Raw genomic sequence first — 21,474 nt, forward strand, 5'->3', positions numbered from 1 at the left:
CTGCTCTTTCCTTCCAGAGCACTCTTCTCAACTTATAATTTCATATATATTTCTTTTCTTTACAAGCTTATTATCTATTTCCCCCACAAGTCTGAAGTTCCATCCTGAAAACACGGATGGTCTGATTTGTTCACAGCTATACTCCTAGGGCTTAACTAATATTGTTTGAGCAAATGAATAAATGAAAGAATGAAATGTCTCCTTTGTCCTCTCTCTGTCAAGAGTTTTAATTCCCATGCAGTGGTATACTGAAGCCAGTTCTTTGCCAGCTCACAAGAGCCAATTGTTAAATTTTCAGGAATTTAGTGAGCCAATTGTTAAACTGTTAGCTTGAAATCAGCCATGCTGAGAGTATTTATACCATGGACATTAGCAAACGCTACATGTCAAGACTTCTTTTTCCCATATAGCTGGTTTACCAGCACACCAATCCTCTCATCTCCTAAATCCAACTATAAATATTGAGATATCATGGCAAAAAAACATGGCCCATAGGTTACTTAAAATCTTTCAATAAAAAAACGCTTGAAATTAAAAAAAAAATACTAACTACATGCTACACAATTATTTTCCTGTCAGGAATACTTGGACTTTTTATAAGCTAAATTATAATATAAAAATATGTGTCTCAGGGCTTCCCTGGTGGCGCAGTGGTTGAGAATCCGCCTGCCAATGCAGGGGACACGGGTTCGATCCCTGGTCCGGGAAGATCCCACATGCCGCGGAGCAGCTGAGCCTGCAGGCCACAACTACTGAAACCCGCACACCTAGAGCCCCTGCTCCGCAACTAGAGAAGGCCCAAGCGCAGCAACGAAGACCCAAAACAGCCAAAAATAAATAAATTAATTAAATAAATTTTTTTTAAAAATGTGTCTCTGATTTCCTAAAGTTTTTGTTTCTGTTTTTCAGATCCTTATGTGAAGATTCATCTGATGCAGAATGGCAAGAGGCTGAAGAAGAAAAAGACAACAATTAAAAAGAACACACTTAACCCCTACTACAATGAGTCATTCAGCTTTGAAGTACCCTTCGAGCAAATCCAGGTAATGTCAAACATATTTTTTCTTCCCGTTCAATTTCATTTCTTCAGATCACATAAATTAAACACGCAGATCTTGTGAATTATCAGTGCATATGCCTCCATTAGAACTGCTATTCTTATTCCATGCACATTTAATGCTCAAACTACATCAAGAGGGAAATGATAAAATATACAGCCCAGGATGTGCTGATTCATCAGCCAGAAACAGCTGTCATTCTGTTGAGCAGAAATAAAGTAGGAAAAAGAACATCGACAGAACCACTCTACTAATTCAAAAAGTACATCCACAAAGGTTAAAAGGTCAAGAGAAAATAAGCTTTCACTCTTGACTCCCAGGCCACAATATGTAATTCTCATTATCACCTCTTTGTAGCAAAAAAAAAAAAAAAAAAAAGTAGTGATAAAGGAAATATTTTGGTTGATGCTAAATATGCAGCATCTTTAATCTTTCACTATTAAAAAATAATTAACAGTAGAAAAATTAGGCTAAGTTGTATTTTTCATTGTTTAAATTCAGCTTCCTGTTTCTGAGTTGGAATGGATGGTTATTTTTGTAAAGACAGAACCTTAATTTGCTAGATAATATTTGTTATGATAGGAAGTATCCTATTAAAAGACCTTGTGGTTAACATGTTCAAAATAGGATGCTACATGTAGACACAGTGATAGCATATGATCTTATTATTTTGTCATTCTTAAATATTTTTAGGTTTTCTTACCTCATATTCGTAGTTAGGCTATTGGATCCAAAGTTCGCATCCATTAATTATGGGCTATTCTTGCTAATCTTTAATGGGTATCAGAGAGTCAAATTTCTTAAAGCAACACTATTTTTACACTTTAAAAAAAAATTGACGTGCGTCTATCTTTTCAGTCCTATAGAAGTTTGCTCATGACTTGAAGGAGAGATGAAGGGTAGGCATCAAAACTACAGCATGGAACCTTCTAATGGTCCAGAATAACGAAATGCAGCAAATATTCTTCAGTTGCATATTTTTATTTTTAACCTAGTCTTAAAATACAGTACCTTAGGAATGAATCACACCTCTATTCCATGAAGAAAGCTAATGTAATAGCTACATTTATTGTATATATATTTTGTACCTAGGCCCAAGGTAAGCACTTTACCTGCATAATCTCATTTAATCCTTACAATAACCTTATAAGCAAGGTACCATTATTACCCCAATTTTATATACATATAAGGAAACTGAGGCTTAGAATTGTTTCATATATAAAATAGGAATAATAACAGAATCCATGTCAAAGTGAGACTATGCATGTAAAAGCATTTGGAACGGTGCTGAGCACATACAAACGCTCAGTAAATGGTTCCCCTCATTCTTACTCACGATGCTAATGTTGTCTTTTATTCAAATTAACATTTTATGTATTAGAAAATGGATCTAACAATAAGATTAAAACAATATGTAAATCAGCACTATCCAACAGAACTCTGTAAGGATGGAAATGTCATCGGTATTGTCCAATAGGGTAGTCACCAGCCATAGGTAGGTCATGAGCACCTCAGCCACTAGTGTAATCAAGGAACTTTAATTTTAATTTATTTAAATTTAAACAGCTACATGTGGCTAGTAGCTACTGTATAACATAAGGCAGTTTTTTAAGTCATCAGTAATCCCACCATCCTCACATTAGTTCATGGTTTTTATATAACCTTTCTTATATACATTTTCACATGGCAGCCGATTGTACATACTTATTTACTTTCAATAGCTGCTATATAAGTAAATGACATTGCAGAAGACACTGATTCCCTGTCCCCAGTCACTTGTTTACTAGCCTGAACCAGTGAGCTCACTGCTTTGGACCCACTGGCAACCTAAGACATCCAATTTCTCCAACAATTTATTTTGCAATATTTATTCAGTGAACTCTTTTTTGAGTTCTGAGACATTATTCCTATGGAAACTAACACCTCCTGGCATTTTGTGTTTTAATTCCACAAAACAATATGAGGCAGGACATTGAGATGAAAAATCCTATTGTAAATCTTCTCCTGTGAGCTACAATTCTATACCTTTAAAAAAAAAAAGTACATGTCCCTTTTCAACTATAAATTCCAGCAAATACAAATATATTGAAAATGAAGCACATTAAAAACAAGATGTATGCTGGGTTTCTGGGGCAGCCTTTCAGAGAAGATAACATTTTGTCAGGACAGAGAGAACCTCAGCCCAATACAGAGTCCATGAGGCATGGAAATAATGAGCATGCCTTTGACTGCATCCCTTCTTCACTGCTCCTAAAGTCAATTTGTTCTTTTCTTTCTTCTTTTCCCCAAGAGGCTGCTTTCCTAGTCTTTGCATTTCCCTAGAGAAAATAATTGAGCATTTAACATGCTATAATAGGGGCTTAGGTTTTATTTACCCTGAGGTTATACGATTGTCTGTCTTTCTATCTGTCTCTATCCATATGAAATACATTGAGAGAAGCAAAATATGCTGATTTCCAAAAGCATATGAAAAGGTTGCAAACCACCCCCCACCAAAAAAACGTATCGACTACATATGCAGCTGAAAAAATTAACCCAAGGCCTTTATAAGGATATTTTGTCTTGATTGCTACTAATCAATACATTCCTAGGGGAAAGAATCAAAATTCACTCTAACTATTCACTCCAACCTCCAAAATCCTCGTTACTTTTGTGCATGACGACCCTGCTATCCCTGTCCCTCATTCCTTGCAATATGACCGCATCCAGATGAATTCGCTCGGGAAAGGTGCTCAGAACCAAGGTGATTCCGTTCTTGGTTTCGAATGCCATCCATTGAATAGGTAATCCCCTTGATAATGGAATCAATCCAAGGCTGCACAAGGAAAGATGGAAATTTGTTTCCTTTACTGCCCATGTGTTGCATTTTACATTCTAAATTCCACTTTCAGAAGTGATCATTTTCTCGGATCTGAAGCTGTATGTTGGTGACATCTCTCAGCACATTCATCCAATAATGCAGTCCTCAGAGTACAAAGCCCAGTAAAGGTCCACAACTGGGCGGGATCTTCATCTGGCCCAGGCTTCCATCATTACATTTTCTGCTTCTTTTGACTCTGGCCACCAAATGCTACACATTCTACTTTATTCTAAATTTTTCCTTTATCTTTTCCCTTGGTTTCTAGATTGGAGCCATTGCCTATTTTGACTAAGCAAATTCATTACTTAGGAAGAACTGAAACATACTTTTAAAAAGTGTTTCTTTCGTGTCAAAATGGTATGGGTTTGCTTTCACCAGTTCAAAAAAGTAAGGCATTAAATAAACACTCACAACCTAATGGAATCACTAGAGTAAATCTTGTGTGGCCTAAAGGGTTATTCCATTTGATGTCAGTGCTGGATACACAGTTACTTAATAAATGCTTATTGAGAGAATTTATGAATGAGAAAAATTATCTTTAGTTAATTACTACTTTTTTAAGACTTTCACTCTGTTGTCACACTTTAAACTCACAATAATCATGTGATTAGCTGAAATTCTATATTAGTTTTATGTAAAACTATGCTGGCTCTTCCCACCTGAAATAGGATTGCAGTACATGGTTGCTTTGAAAATTGTAACCAAAAAAAAAAAAAAATGATCTGAGTACTAATGCCAGAAATTTTGCTGATGAAACAATGGAAACAACTGGATTTAAAGGTGAACACAGGGGACTGACTTCCCTGGCGGTCCAGTGGTTAAGACTTTGCCTTCCAATGCAGGAGGTGTGGATTCGATCCCTGGTCAGGGAGCTAAGATCCCACATGCCTCACGGCCAAAAAACCAAAACAGAAGCAATACTGTAACAAATTCAATAAAGACTTAAAAAAAAAAAAAAAAAGAATACAAGTTGACATGGGCAGCCGGGCATGGTATTTTATAACATGGACTCCGGAAACCAAACCACTCACTTCTTATATGACTTCAGGCACGTGATTTAACTTCTCCGAGCTTCAGCATCTTATCTCTATAATGTCAATGTTAACAGGATCTATTGTAACTGAGTAGTTCACATGAAAGACTTAGAATTGTGCCAAAATTAACATTTACTGAGTATTTTGAAGATGCTGAAGAAGATGATGATGATGTAATAATGGCAACAGGGGCTGGACTCGGGTTTTCATGTTCAGGTCATTTTCCTCCTTGTCCTGGTGTTTGGAGATCGGGTCTTCTTATTTCCAACTGCTTTGATCTCAAGGAAGCTTGGTAGAAGGGCTTTATCTCTAGAGCCGGATGATGAATGTTTGTTTTGTGTCCTCTTTCAGAAAGTGCAAGTGGTGGTAACTGTTTTGGACTATGACAAGATTGGCAAGAACGATGCCATCGGCAAAGTCTTTGTGGGCTACAACAGCACTGGGGCGGAGCTGCGACATTGGTCAGATATGCTGGCCAACCCCAGGCGACCCATCGCCCAGTGGCACACCCTACAGGTAGAGGAGGAAGTTGACGCCATGCTGGCCGTCAAGAAGTAAAGGGAAGAAGAAGCCTTTCTGCATTTGCCCACTTAGTGCTCTTTAGCCAGTATCTGTAAATACCTCAGTAATATGGGTCCTTTCATTTTTCCAGCCATGCATTCCTAACACAATTCAGTGGTACTTCAAATCCTGTTTTAATTTGCACAGATTTAAACGTAGAGAGCCCCTAAGCCCTTCGTCATACCACTGCCCTCCAAATCTACTCTTCTTTTAAGCAATATGATGTGTAGATAGAGCATGACTGAAATTATTTATTGTATCCCACCGTTGTATATACCAGTATGCTAAAGATTTATTTCTAGTTTGTGTATTTGTATGTTGTAAGCGTTTCCTAATCTGTGTATATCTAGATGTTTTTAATAAGATGTTCTATTTTAAACTATGTAAATTGACTGAGATATAGGAGAGCTGATAATATATTATATGGTAAATATAGTATCATCTGCATTCCAGCAAAAATATCAACTTGTAAGGCACTAGTACAGTGAAACTGACATCTTAAAGGACAACTTAAACCTGAGCTTTCTATTGAATCATATGAGCACCAAGATACGCTGACACCACATATTTGGTGGATGAATCCAATTTTGTAGAATTTCTTCACAGGCAAATTAGCATGATCTGAGCAGCGTCCAGCCTGACCTCCAGGAAGTATAGCCACAAACCAGAATAGCATCTGTCTGTACATATGAACAGAGCTCAAGTCATGCTTCACTCTTACATTCGAGGAAGCAACTGAACAGGGGTCAATGATTTCACATTACTGCATATAGAGTAATGACATGATGGTGTTCCGTGTGTGTGTGTGTGTACGCGTGCATTTGTTTGGGGATGGGGTGGGTGGGAAAGAAGCTGAGGGGAGAAGAAGTCAGCATTTCTGAAATACTGCCTGACTATTTAAAAAGAAAAAAGTAGCTCTCCGTTAACACCTTTATACAAAATGTGCATCCTGTGAATTCTGTTCCAGATTTCACACCTACTATAACTTCAAAAGGTTTGCACATCAGACTTTGTAACAAGATATTTTATTATGCAAAACCAGATTAGAAGGAATGCAGAATATTTTTAACACAGCAATCTGTGCTTATGACACAAAATTACTTTGTGGTAAGCAGACAGTATTGTAATCCCATCAAAAGAGGAAAAAAATAAAACAATTAGCCATAGTTCTGAATGCACTTCCATTAAGCCAAAACAGACAGCTAGTGATCTTTTTATATGCTCTTTTTACGTAAATAAGTTTTAATTTGTCCTTTAAAAAAAAGGTGAAACAAAACCAAGAATAAGTTCTAGAAAACTGGAGCAACCTCTTATGTATACTAGATGCTTGATTTAGGAGGAGTTTTTAAACGTTTTCAGTGTTATTATGTAGTAAATGGCACTATTACGAAGCTACTAGTCATTCCATAAGAGTCTTAAAGGACTGCTCTGTGTAACACTGTGACTGCTCTGTGTGCTTAGACACGTAATGTAGTTTCCTCAGTGGATAGCACTCAATCTACTCCGTAGTGATATTGTAACAATACTGCCATTCCCTTCTACTGCACTGCCCAAGGTGTGTGTAGCACAAACCGTTCTCATTACAAAGGACCAATTCAGCACTGAAAAGCTATGCATAGGATAAGAAAGATACAAAGCATGGGGTGGAACACACAGCATTTCGTCAAGCACTGTGCAATATTCCATATTTTTCCCCACTATGTTAGGCCACCACTTTGCCGAAAGGCAGCCCATGATCTCACACTGCACGTAGCCTTTTCTCCTACTCACCTCTGCGACCCTTTTCACTCGCAGGCCACAGAGACTAGTGATGTTCTGAAGTGAAAGTTTTGTCTCCAAAACTACCAAAACAACACGAAGGAAAACTAAGCATCAGCCTCACGTTCAGACTTTCAGATATCGCGCCATGGCTTTTACAACTGCAAAGAGAATTCAAAAAGGGCTGATGGGAAGCTTCAAACACGGGGTTGGCTGTTTCCTGATAAAGCTACAATTCCTGTCTTGTTCTTTCCTCATCAAAGAAGAGGCAAACCCTTTGGCCTTTCAGCCCAGTCGTAGCAAACTCCTTAGAACTGGGATAGACCTGGAGGACAAAGGGAGAATAACATCTGCCTCTTCCATGGATGGTCCATACTTTTTTTCAAAAGGTAGATAATAGAAAATGCACAAGTCACGATGTGAGGTTAAATACCAGTTTGAACAGAAGATTCAAATGAGACTCCTTCCAATTTAAAAGATCAGACCCTACCAAAGAGAGGGAGTTGACTGACTTTTTAAAATTCCTTGAATACCGGAAACTGACATTTGATTTCACCATATTTCAGCTTTAAGTTGTTCGCGCTGAAACCAACATTTTGAAACAAGCAGGTTCGAGCTGCTGAATACACATCATTTCTTGCATTAAAGCACGATTAATGCATTCTCTTGCAACACCGCCAGACGTGGGATATTGTCACGATAGAATTAGTTGGTACTATGCTGTCACAAGTCAGTGACCGAACCTGCTTTAAGACCAAGATTCATCCTCCAATAAGCCACATGTACCTTTCTGACAAAGCTGTGTAAAGTATTAGAATCTGATGCTCTAGAAAGATCCTAGTTGCCTTTGTGTATATTTACTGCCTGCTTGAGTGCTTCTCTGTGTGGGTTTTCCCTGTATCTTGTAGAAATGTTGGGGTGTTTTCTTCTGCCATACGGCTCGTGGCCCGCGGGTCAACTCCTTAGCTGTATCTTACCTTCATTTCTGATGAGGTAGTTTAAGTTTTGTTTCATTTCGTGTAGTGAATTCCACAGTAGTTTTCTGATTGTTGTTAAAAATGACTTAACATATTACACAGATATTCAATAAAAATGTTTTATTTCCTGTTGATGTCGCTGCCTTTCAACCCTTTTTCTTACCTGACTCTGGTGGGGAGTCCATGGCCTACTGACTTTGGAGCCTTCTGGAAGCAGGGGCAGCTAAACAAAAGCTTGCACTGAATGCCACCCTCTGAGTCATGTCTATGAAGACGGAACGGCTGGAGGGAAAACAATGCCCAGAGAGCACTGGGCCGTTCCTGCCCAGTGTTCCTGGGCGTGCCTTTCTCAACATGTGTCTCTCTGTTCCTGTTTATGATCAGTTCACCAGGCACACTTTCAGGCTGCCTGCTCTGCCCAAGATGTGTCCTCCAGGATTTTCATACTCTAGAGTCTGAGTCCCATAAGCCTCTCCAGAATGGAACTAAAACTAAGATATTTTAAAGCCAGTTTTCAAAGGCGAGCATGACACATTAAATTCCCTGCCTACCACAATTACTAGGTAAAACAAGCAAACATCTTTCCCCCACCAAATGCAACATTTGTCAGGTGCCTGCTGTGTACCGTGTTTTTCCTGGGTGATGGAGATACAACAAATGATGTAATAAGGTTCACCTGGTCCCAGAGAGCCCACAGTCTCAGGCGGACATGTAAGTGCAGTATCCCAAGATGCTATGATACACCCCGAGTCCCTGAGAACTTTCACCAGACCAATCCTAGCGGACACGATGGTGTGCCGCCCCCGCTCCCCTTCAGCACCTAGAAGCTGCTAGAAGCCTTGCCTGCTGACAGCGCACAGCCCTGTCCCTCTGCCCTCTGCTGAGGAGCCTGCCTTACCTGAAGTCACGCGTCCTCCCAGGGGGTGCAGCTCACACTCCGTGGCCCACAGTGGACCGCTTGCGCCGTCATGGCCGAGAGGGTTAGTTGATAGCGCTTTTGCAACCACAGTGCCGTTTGACTTCTGCCTCTGCCCCATCAGTCGTCCTCACTCCTTCACGGGTGACGTTCCCAAGGGACCTCGCCAATAAGACTCCTCCTTCTCAGAATCTATATCCTGGCGATCCCAGTCTTCTCTGGGGGAAGAGATAGGAAGAGAAGGTTCCTAGAGAATACAATGCCAGAGGGAAATCCTAAAGGAACTGGTAGGAGTTATCCAAGTCCATGAGTGGGCAAGATTGTGGCAACATTTATCTCATTTAACAAGGCTCAAGGTTTACTCATGATAAGGTCTCTGATAGCTGCCTGTATCTTACTCCCTTCAGCAGCTTTTGCTGGGTCCTGCCAAATAAGGGTAAGGACTAAGCCCAAGCAGCTTAGACAGCCAGGGAAAAGGCCACCTAATTACTGTTTCTGAGGAAACAATTGGCAGAGGTCTAAATGTAAGTTGAGAAAAGAAAATTTGAGACCCGTGAGGGTAAGGAGCAAAAAAAAAAAAATCAGCATTATAAGTAAAATTGTTCAGTTTTCAATGATGAGCATTTTGTTTTCCTTAAATAGCTCTTGACATTAGTTTACAAAAAGAATGTTTCTTAATGAAGTACCAAAAAGAAAAATCACCATATCCTTTTTTCAATGTCTGTATTTCAAATAAGGAATTTAATATAAGAAATTGGCCCCATGAAAGATCTGAGAAAGCCAAGCAGAGACAGCAGGTTAACCCAGAGGCGAACAGATGCCACCTGTAATTACGTGCTAGGGCTGCCCTGACAAAACACCACAGACCTGGTGGCTTAACCAACGAAAATTTATTTTCTCACAGTTTTGGAGGCCAGAAGTCTGAGATCAAGGTGTTGGCAGGGTTGGTCTCTTCTGAGATCTCTCTCCTTGGCTTGTAGGTGGCATCTTGTCCCTGTGTGTTCACCTGGACTTCCCTCTATGTGTGTCTGTGTCCTAACCTCCTCTTCGTATAAGAACACGAGTCATATTGGATTAGGGTCTACCCTAATGACCTCATTTACACTTAACTACCTCTTTAAGCACCCTATCTCCAAATACAGTCACATTCTGAGGTATTAGGGGGTTAGGACTTCAGCATATAAATTGGGGGTGGGGCATAACTGAGCCCATAACACCACCTCTAAGGCTGGAAAAACAAAATGGAGAAGAGATGTTAACGCAGCCCAGAACCATAGCGGAGGGGCCAGAACCTGCGGGAATTAGCATGGAACCACCACAGGGTCTCGGGTGCTGGTGTTGGGACCAACAAAGAGGCTCCCCGTTGGAGGTCCTGGAACCGCCAGAAGACCCTCTCCAGTAGCAGCAGTTCACTCTTGCTAGAGGAAAGCCAACAGAAGGGGGAAACAGGAAGAGAACCCCTTCTCCTCCTCTCCTCCCTTCTAGCTCAACCAGGGCCTCCCGCCAGCATAACCTCATCAGAGTCAGCTGGGGAGGGAATCCGGGAAATAGCCTGCTGGGTCTTAGAGCCCACCACCGCGTACATAGCCAGCACAGAAAGGTGGGAATGAGGGTGGAGAAAAAGCAGGCAAATGACCAATACTTTAGGTGTCTCAGTCCATTCAGGCTGCTATAAACAAGAACACCGTAGACGGGGTGATTTAAACAACATATATTTATTTCTCACAGTTCTGAAGGCTGGGAAGTCCAAGATCAAGGCACCAGCAGATTGAGTGTCTGGTGGGAGGTGGTCTTCTTGCTGTGTCCTTACACGGGGGAAGGGACAAGTGAGCTGTCTCTGGGGTCTCTTTTATCAGGGCACAATCCCATCCATGAGAGTTTCACCCTTGTAACCTAATCACTCCCAAAGCCCCCCATGCCACCTTCTAATACAATCAGTTTAAGTGTTAGGATTTCAACATAAGAATTTCAGGGGGACATAAACATTCAGTCCATAACATTAGGAAACCTTTAGCAGCTGCACAGACTTTCTAAATGCTCTGGTTTCTTCCCTGTAGGATTCAGGTGTTCTTATCCGAGCCACACCTGATGAAACAGGTGCAAGAAATCACATTTCCATTTATGCAGAGAGTTGACTAATACAGATTTGAAAATTCCAACCGTGATTGCCGTTACCCGCTCCCTGCAACACAACTTTATTACATATGCACAGGACTCTTTGATGTGTAGCAACTGATTTAAGCTGCACACAAATCTTTACTGTAAAACAGTCAGACGGTGACTTTGGAATAAGAAGGTAAAAAAAGCAGGAAAATAAAAATGAGAAATAGCCTGATACTAAATGTACAAAGAAATTTTCCAAAGCATACAGAATAATAATTATGCTGGAGGAACCATCAAGAGGGAGCAGTAATAAAAGCACCATGCAAACCTGCTGCTGATTTTTGTGTGATCTAAGTTCTGAGGCTGCCTGTAAGTTACCTGCATTTTAAAGTCTGCATTTCAGCCATACTGATTCCTTCCCCCTCCCCAACCAATACATATCCCCAAAGTTCTCACACTCATCCTTCTTCTTTGACAGTAACCATCTTGCCAGCAAAGGCTTTTTCCCTGTGCAAAATGGACTTGCCCTCGCCAGAGTACACACAAGGTTAAAAAGGATTTTGTACTGAACAAGTCAGGGCTCACTTCCTTCTCAGCTGTCCACTTTAGTTCGGTCACTTTCCTACCTCCTCTGGCCTGGGAGTGCAGCAAAGAGGTGACATCCTTTATAGGCAGGATTTTTTGAGTTGCCTGTGGAAGGAACCCAATTCAAGCTGGATTAAGGAGAAAAAGAGTGGAAGGGAAAGGGATACAGGGGAGGGAGAGAGAGAGAAAGACAGAGACAAATAGAGACAGAGACAGAGAGAGGAACTATTGGCTCATCTAACCAGGAAGTTCAAGTTATGATTCCATTCAGAAACAGCTGGATCAAGGGTCACAAACAATGTCATCATTCTCTTTCTCCCTCCTCCCCCGCCCCACCCCTATCCAACTCTGTTCCCAGTTTTACTTCACTGTCAAGTTCCAGTGTCTCCATGATGGCCCCTAGCACCTCCAAACTTCTATTCTTCCAGCTTAGCACGCTTGCAGAGAGTGCCACTTTCACAATTACGTCGCTAAAGTTCCCAGACCTGACTTACATGCTTGGGGCACATGCCCTCCTCCTTAAAATAACCACTGTGGCCACATGATGCAGTGTTCACTTTGGCCAAGCCTAGGTCTTGTCCCAGCCCAAGAGCCACAGAGATGGAGCAAGGATAGTTACTCAAAGGAAAATCGGAGTGCTCTTACCAAGGAAGAAAAGTGGTACTAAGCAGACAAAAACAACGTGCATCTACTCTTTGGCCCTGGTTCGCCTCTGCCCCAAGAGGAGGGAAGCTGAAGGTACAAACTCAGCCACGGCAGTAGCCTAGTCATTTTTCCTTTTGGCCAAAAGCACTATCAGGATGGAAATTTTGAAAGTATGCACCACCTTTCAACCACCTGAAAACATCCGTTTTCACCTTCCTACTTATTGCCAGGAAAACCAGTCAACTGCTATATATTTTAAGCAGCCTCTTTTGGAAAGCGCTGAGATATGAACACAACTTTAGATTCCTGAATTTGTAAAAAGAATTTGTTATTATTATAGAAACTTAACAGGAAGAAAGGGAAATAGGAAAAATTCACTCTACATACCTTTCTTGTTTTTACAAATGGACCGACTGCCTTGGTCCGTATATACAATCACCCTTTAAATGGTGATTGTATAGAATTTAGTATCAACTTCTTTCACTTAACGTGAAACACAAGATTTTTTTCTTGTCGCCACATAGTCTGGAATTCTTATTTTTAACGGCCACCTGACTTTTCTTCAGATAGACAAACAAAACTGTATTTGACCATTTCCCTCATAGCAGATGTTTAAGTTGTTACTAATTTGTTTCTTATATAAATAACATTGCAGCGATACTTTAGTGGAGATTTTATTTATTTATTATGCTGTTAATCTACTATTATCTATTTTCTCAAGATAAGTTTCCAGAATTTTCCAATTTGGTCTCTGGAAGTTCCCACCAAAATGCACTGCTACTGGTGTTATGTGCTCCAGTTTTCCCACAGCCTTCCCAGCTGTGGTCATCATGCTTCGAATGTCTGACAGCTGTAGAGGGTCACGTTGCCTCGGTGATAAAAGGTCCAGAGCTGGAATATGAGTCTTTCCATTCCAGGGCCACTGCCCTCCTCACTACTCCAGGCAACTTGGCTAAAGAAAATCAATGGCAGGAGTAAAACGTTGGCAAAGAGCCTGAAAAGAAAGGACAGCAGGAGAGAATCTCAAGGAAGAGAAGGCCCAGGACGAGGAGGGTTCAGATGGGACTCTTTCCTCGTTCTCACCTTCACCATCAAATCCAGGGACTCTGAGAGCTGGGGAGTCTCTCCGGTCCCTCCCTGTTTCTTTAAACCCCTCGTTCAGGCTTGCATCTTATCTCACCATCAGTGTCCCAGAAGCCTCACAACAATCCCTCCCAACATCCAGCCTCACCCGCTCCAGCTCTCACTGCAGACCGGACAAAGCACCGCCCTGAGAGCTGGCAGCCTGGGTTCAAATCCTGCTCCAATCACTAAGCTACATAGCCCTGGACAAGCCACCTAATTCTGCAAATAAAAGATAATTGATATTAAAACCTGGTATAAAATAAGCATTCAGTAAAAGGTAGTTATGGTCTTTCTGAATCTAGCTCAGTGTCAGTAAACTTCATCTGTAAAAAAAGCTTCTGGGGAGCTTTGTGGGCAATATGTTCTTTGTGGCATCTTCTCTTCTTCTGGCTGTCTGACAATCATCCATCCCTCCTTTCTTTCCAACCCTTTAAAGATGTAAAACCCTTTGCACTTGCTTCGGCAGCCCATATACTAAAAATGTAAAAACCTTTTGTAGTTCACAGACCAGACAGATACAAATGGCTGTAGTTTGCAGACTAGCTTCAAGTCACATCACTCTGCTTCTTAAAAACCTCCCCTGGGGCTTCCCTGGTGGCGCACTGGTTGAGAATCTGCCTGCCAATGTAGGGCACACGGGTTCGAGCCCTGGTCTGGGAAGATCCCACATGCCGCGGAGCAACTGGGCCCGTGAGCCACAACTACTGAGCCTGCGCGTCTGGAGCCTGTGCTCCGCAACAAGAGAGGCCGCGACAGTGAGAGGCCCGCGCACCGCGATGAAGAGTGGTCCCCGCTTGCCGCAACTAGAGAAAGCCCTCGCACAGAAACGAAGATCCAACACAGCCAAAAATTAATTAATTAATTAATTAATTTTTAAAAAAAACCTCCCGTTTTCTCTTCCCTATAGACTTAAATTTAAATCCTTCAGCGTGGCATTCAAAGCTGTCTCCAGATATTAACCACGCCCCTCTGCCAGCCCCGCCCCATATCCCAGCTACACGATTCTCTGAACAAATCCACGTGCTCTTCCAGCTCCACACCTTCACTGATGCTGTCCCCTCCACCTGAAATTCCCTGACACGATCTGGCAGGTTGGTGAGTGACGTGGGAAGGGAAGGAGGGCTGTGGAGACACTCAGGCAATTTGGGGAAGGAGAGAGATGTGACATTTTGTTCCCAGTGCACTCTCTGTGAAGCACAGCCTAGGTTCTCAGGCTTAGCTCCTTAGTCCTGTGTTCTTCCAGCCACCCACGAGCCCCACATGCCTCCGACCGTTAGGCAAACAACCATAATCTTTAGAGTAATGATGCCTGAAAGACTCACCATTTTCCTTGAACATATTGAAGATTTTTTTTTTTAATTCAAGGGAAAATGAACATATTTCAGAATATTGAAGCACTGCTTCCTCCAGCAAATGTGAGACAGTCAGATGATTTATAAATTATAAAAAGGAATGCAACAATCGGTCCTTGACTAATTTCCTGTCAGTGTCACAGTTGCCTCATTTTCCTACATTTCCCTAAAATCTGCACTGCTGTTTTCTCAGAGCCAGAACTCAGACTCAAGTGACCCAAATTAGGCAGGCTCGGGACAGTAATTTACGGGCTGAGTGACTCATTAACTCTGACTTTGCCTCTAGCCAGGATGATCCCTGCATGTGTCCCATGGCCAGGAAGAAGCCACAAGGCCTCTTCTGCCTCCCAACCCCCAGGACCCATCACCCAAGCCGGCATTTTTACCACGAAAAGATTCTCTTACTTCACCAGGAGCTCTTTAGGAAGAGATATACCACCTCTACATATTTATTCAATACTTACTCTGAAATAAGTGCTAATTCTTTGGTTGGGAGTCTCAGGCAGACTGGACTGAAGTGAGGTCCTGTTATGGACCAAATTGTGTCCTCCCCAAAATTCATAGCTTGAAGCCCTAACTCCCAGTCAGAATGTGACTGTATTTGGAGATTTAAAGAGGTGATTAAGTTCAAATGAGCCATTAGGGTGGGCCCTAATCCAATCTGACTGGTGTCCTTGTAAGAAATGGGTCTCATTGGGCTAAAATCGACATTGTGGCAGAGCTGCATTTCTTCTGGAGGCTCTAAGTGAGAGTCCATATCCTTGCCTTTTCCAGCTTGTAGTGGTTGCCCGCATTCCTTGGCTGGTGGCCCCCTTGCTCCATGTAGCAGTATCTCCTCTCTTACCCTTCCTCCTTCTTCCCATCTCTCTGACCGCAGTCAGGGAAAGGTTCTCTGTTTCCAAGGACTCATGTGATTAAATTGGGCCCACCTGGATAATTCAACATACTAACCTCATCCCAAGGTCCTTAACCTTAATCACATCACAAAATCCCTTTGCCATGTAACAAACGTATTCACATTTCAGGGATCTTACACATCCTTGGGGCCATTAATCTGCCTATCACACTGTGTTATTTAAATATTATTAAAACTATTAATTTCAATTTTTTAACTTTTCTTAATGTGCCTACTAAAATATTTTAAGTTACCTATGTGGCCTTCTTTTGTGGCTCACATTATATTTTTATTAGACAATACGATATTAGAAATTGAGAAACACAGAGATCAAGACATTTGTCAAAATTTATAAATCCACTCCATAATGGTGCTAAAAACTTTGAAGTGGTTCAGACTCAGGGCTCAGACTTCCCTTTCCATACTTATCCTGGGTGATCTCATCCTGCCTAATGACTTTAATGCTATTTACGCACTGATGACTCCAAAATTTTTATCTTCAGCCCAGACCTCATCCTTGAACTGTAGTCTCATATATCCAACTACCTACTTAATGTTTCACTTGGATGCCTAATAGCATCTCAAATGTAATATGTCTCAATCTGAACCCTTGTTCTTCCCCAGCACCAATCCCACTCTCCATCCCACCCTGCTGCTCATATAGTTTTCCCCCGTCTCAGTAAGGCCCAAACCTCAAAGGTAACATTGGCTACTCTATTTGTTTCCTGACCCACATCCAATATATCAGCAAGTTCTGTCAGTTCTACCTATGAAATACATCCAGTTTCTGCTCATTCTCGGTACCCTCCCACCTGGTCCAAGCCACCCTTGTCTTTCACCATGGTTCACTCAACAGCTCCATAACTTGCCTCTATAATTTCATCTTTCTCCCTTTCAGTTTATTTTTAATAGAGCAGCCAAAGTTATCACGTTAAAACACATAGATCACATCATTTCTCATCTTAAAATTCTCCAACGATTTTCCATCTCAGTTGAAAGAAAAACTGAATTCCTTACCATGTTTCACAAGACCCTGCATGGTCTGGACCCCAGCTACTGCCTTGACCTCATCACTTGCCACTCTCTGGTTGGCTTACACCACTCATTTGTACTTGCCTCCTTGCTGTTCCTCAGACCTGCCAAACATGCTCCCACCTCAGGGCCTTTGCACCTGCTGCACTTGCTGTTCCCTCTACTTCAGCAGTCATTCTCCAGAGAGCCCCATGTCTCGTTCCTTCATTTTCTTTAGGTCCTTAATCAAATACCAACTTTCACCATCCTCATTCCTTCACCCTTTCCCGCTACCCTGCTTTATTTTTCTCCATGAAACACCACCTTGCACACTAAATATTTTCTTGTTTATCTGTTTCCTGGCTGTTTCTGCTCAAAGAAATGTAACCCTAAGGACTGAGCCTTTCATCTGCTTTGTTCATTCCTATATCTCTAACAACTAGAATAGTGACTCACACATAGTAGGTGCTCAATAAATATATAAACTAATTGACTCGGAAAGAATTCATAATGTTAGGCTGAATAATTAAGAATGAGCTAGATAACCATGCATTAAATTTTTTTTTCAGAACTGTATTGTTTGGTTCTAACAGATCTTTAAAGGCATCTTTCAAGAGTTAGCTACCTTAGCCAATTTTCAGATAAGAGTCTCATTCTTCAAAGAGCTAGTGGTTTCAAATCCTAGTTGCCCTTTTGCCATTCAAAATCAGTTTTTCTTACGTGGATAATTGTCTAAATCTAGTCTTTAGAACTGACAAGGGAAAATGTAGATAATTGCTATTACAATAAATGGAAAAGCAGCAAAAACTACTGATATTTTCAGTTCATTTAACCCCTAATCAACTGTCAAACAGAACATCCTTCCCAAATGACAGCTTCAGTTAGCAAACTAAGGGGCCTGCTTGTCTCAGGCTCCTGTCACATCAAGAGTCTCAGAAAGCAAACTAATTGCTTATCACCTAAGAAGAACAGGAACAGGGGCATTATATTTTCTTATTACTGTACAACTTTATTTCTCTTTTTGCTAATGCTTTTGGAGCTGGTGATGTCAAATTTTGAATTGCATTTTTTTCATCCCATACAGAAAGCTGTGCTGCTTCAGAGAGGCAGAGACCAACAGGTGGGCTCCTAGATTGATTTGTGTCACATGAAAGATACTCACGGATACTCCTCAAAATACTCATGTGAGGGGACGATTGAGCAAGGAGTTCAAGAAGGAGGCAAGAGCAGCCGGAAGCAAGATGCAGGGGGTTTGAGGTTCCTAGTTAACATCCACCAAGACATGAGATGGGGGAAAAAACCCGACCTTCTCTATGACTACCTTCTCTATTGAGTAATAGCATAGACCCATTAAAAAAATAAAAACTAAAAACCCACAACTTCTAGTCTAGAGTCCAAAGCCCCTAGAGATTTTGATTTCTCTTTCTCGGTTTCTAAATTCCTCTGCCTTATTTCTTTGCCTTCTCTCTTCTCTCTCTGTAGGACATTCAGTTGTTGTTTTCATTGATTATACTTTTTGTAAACAAATTTCTACTCTTAGTTTTTTGAGATAGTGGGATAAAGGGTACATTATTTCCCTTTTTACTTAGATTTTTTTATATTACTACATTTTGAAATTTAAAAGTAACAAAGTGGGGACTTCCCTGGTGGTGCAGTGGTTAAGAATCCACCTGCCAATGCAGGGGACATGGGTTCGAGCCCTGGTCCAGGAAGATTCGACATGCCGTGGAGCAACTAAGCCCATGCACCACAACTACTGAGCCCGTGCTCTAGAACCCACGAGCCACAACTACTGAGCCCGCGTGCCACAATTACTGAAGCTGGCACACCTAGAGCCCATACTCTGCAACAAGAGAAGCCATCACAATGAGAAGCCCACGCACCGCAACAAAGAGTAGCCCCTGCTTGCCATAACTAAAGAAAGCCTGTGCACAGCAACGAAGACCCAATGCAGCCAAAATTAATTAATTAATTAATTAATTAAATTTTTTAAAAGTAACAAAGTAAATAGAAGATACATGTATTGGGAGCAAAAGTGAAAACCACTCTGATGCAGTCCTGGACACACTAGTACTTAAATGCTCTTTACATATTTTCATCCTGTATTAAAGTCATTCTTGGGAATTCTCTGGCCTTCCAGTGGTTAGGACTCCGCATTTTCACTGTGGAGGGCGCGAGTTTGGTCCCTGGCCAGGGAGCTAAGATCTCACAAGCCGTGCAGCGCGGCCAAAGTCATTCTTGATATAATACTGATCTCCACAAATATATGTCCAGGAAGAAAACCACACAATCTCTAAACTGAACTTGAGAACAGGGACTTTGTCTTTTCATCCATTCTTTAATTCAATAAAAGCAATTACTGAATGCTTAAAAATGCCAGAAGCTAAGTTTATAACCTGAGCAAAAGAGATACAATTTGTTCCCGAAAGGATTTTAAAGTGAAGGGATTGTTTTGTTTCTTTGCATCCAGGAGTCTCACAAATGCCAGGAATAAAGGGGACACTGGATAAATGCTGGTTTAACTGTTGGTTTAATTACTAACTGCCTTGGGTGCCAGGGCCTTGGTTCTAGTCTCCCCAAATCCCTGAGGCACTTTTTATTCAACTATTCTTTTTCCATTCAATATTTCAATCTCACCTATGCATTTGCAGACAACCTGCTCCCCCAGACAGTAAACACAAACCACATGAACAACTCTCTGTAAAATGGGGGTAGGAGATGGGAGGGGCAGTGTAGGAATCATAGATCAGTCTGTAAGTCACCGCCCTTTCTTTAGGAAGTTAGTATTGCTCTGTTTATGACCCTTGTAGGAGCTTAATACATAGAGATCTTTGATGAAAGAGTTAATGAAGGGGTATGTGCTATTAAAAATAATTATAATTCAGAACAAGAAGATAGAAATTAATAAGGCTGGTTTTTTAAGGAAAAAACCCTGCGTGTGTATGTGTGTGTGTGTGTGAAGGGGAGGATTCCAATGAATTTGCTGTTGCTCGAAACATCTTTGGAATTCCTTTCGGTAAAATTATTCATTAAAAAAATACCCTAAGGATAGGTTTAACTAAAGCTTTTGGATACAACTGAGATACAAGGAATTTCTTTTGGTCAGTCACAAGATAAAATTCTACTCAGCATTTCTCAAATTGAGATCCCTTTTATACTAGTCTTAAAAATAAACCAACAAAAGAGTTCTGTGGCCAAAAAAGTTTAGGAACTACTTCATCCTATTCCCCACCCTGGAGATTTACAAAGCATATTTCTATTATGTTATCAGCTCTTTGCTGCTTAATTATGGATTCCCAAACTAATTTGACTAAGAAGGCTTTTAAAAAAAATTATGCCTATCAACATTGGAAAAAAATTTATTGAGGTATAATTGATATATAACAAGAAAATCTTGCTTTAAAGTAACACGTGCTTTTCTTGTGTAATTTAAAATTTTTTTCTAAAAACACTTGAACATAGATATTTTAGATATACCTCTTTTTAAAATCAGTTACTAAAATCAGTTACTGTAGCAAACATTGTGAGTTATATTTTCATACCCATTTTTCCCTTCTACCTTTACAAAACAAAACAAATCCCTTTTGTTCAATGTGGCAAAGTATTCAGCTACAAACACGCACCTAATCTACATCCCTCTGTGGTGTTGTGACCAAGTTTTAGCAAATGAGATCTAAGCAGAAGTAACTAGGTATGGCTTCTAGGGAAGCTATTTAAAAGATGAAAATTCTGCTGGTGTGCCCACATGGCCTTTTTCCTCTGTCCCTCTCCCCTGCCTGGAGCACAGTCATGACACCTGAGGGGGAGCCGGCATCTTGCATCCATGAGATTGAAAGCCACAGTCTAGAGAGAGTAGAGCAGCAAGATGGAAGCAGCCTAGGCGGCTGAGGGCATTACGGGGCTGCCCTGGGCTCCAGAACTTTTTTTTGTTTCAGAAAAACAAACTTCTTTCTTGTTTAAGCCATTGTCTGTCACATTTTCTTTTAATTTTAACCAAACATATTCCTAACCAAGAGTCACATTTATGATCACATTTCCCATAATTTTTACCTTGCAATGAGTTGTGTCTTAGACTTATTATTCTTGTACTTTTATTGTACATCACCTCAAACCCTTCTTGACAGTACGTAGAGTGTATATGAAACAATAAAAACATATGTATTTATAACCATTGCAAGCTCTACACTGCAAATTGCTGTAGGTCAGCAATTAGAAATAAATGTACAAGTGGTCTGCAAAGATTTTTCTAAACCTGAATATTGGTCAAAGAATCCAAAACCATTAGTTTTGTTTAATGTCGTAGCAATTACCTTCTATAAATTCTGTTTGTAAATGTAGTTCTATTCATAATTTAAGTAAATGAAAATAAATTTTGTAGTGACAATTTTATTTCATCCTTTGTAAAAACTATAAATGTCCTTAAGTATTATTATCTTGGGTTGGGATGCCATGATCTAGATATACATCTTTAATTCTACTTTGTTCTTTTTGAATGGAGAAAATCTGACTTCATCTCAGTTCCCAGCACAACTGGCCTTGGGAATGCTGGGAAATGGATAGCTCTAAAATATGTGGGGAAATGAAGGGGATATAA

The 21,474-nt window shown here is 40.8% G+C and overlaps 1 protein-coding gene across 3 annotated transcripts in view; it reads left to right on the plus strand.

The window, feature by feature from the left end:
* Positions 1-8,382, plus strand: part of SYT1 (synaptotagmin 1) — a 538,168-nt gene extending 529,786 nt beyond the window's left edge. For all 3 annotated transcript variants that reach the window (XM_082351698.1, XM_082351697.1, XM_082351699.1), the window contains 2 exons: positions 910-1,043; positions 5,304-8,382. In XM_082351698.1, coding sequence (XP_082207824.1) covers positions 910-1,043; positions 5,304-5,510 — 341 coding nt within the window. In that variant the 3' untranslated portion in view covers positions 5,511-8,382. The remainder of the gene's footprint in view (positions 1-909; positions 1,044-5,303) is intronic.
* Positions 8,383-21,474: the final 13,092 nt, after the last annotated feature.

This window comes from Balaenoptera borealis (genome assembly GCF_965194805.1).
Source record: "Balaenoptera borealis genome assembly, chromosome: 13".
Classification (NCBI taxonomy): domain Eukaryota; kingdom Metazoa; phylum Chordata; class Mammalia; order Artiodactyla; family Balaenopteridae; genus Balaenoptera; species Balaenoptera borealis.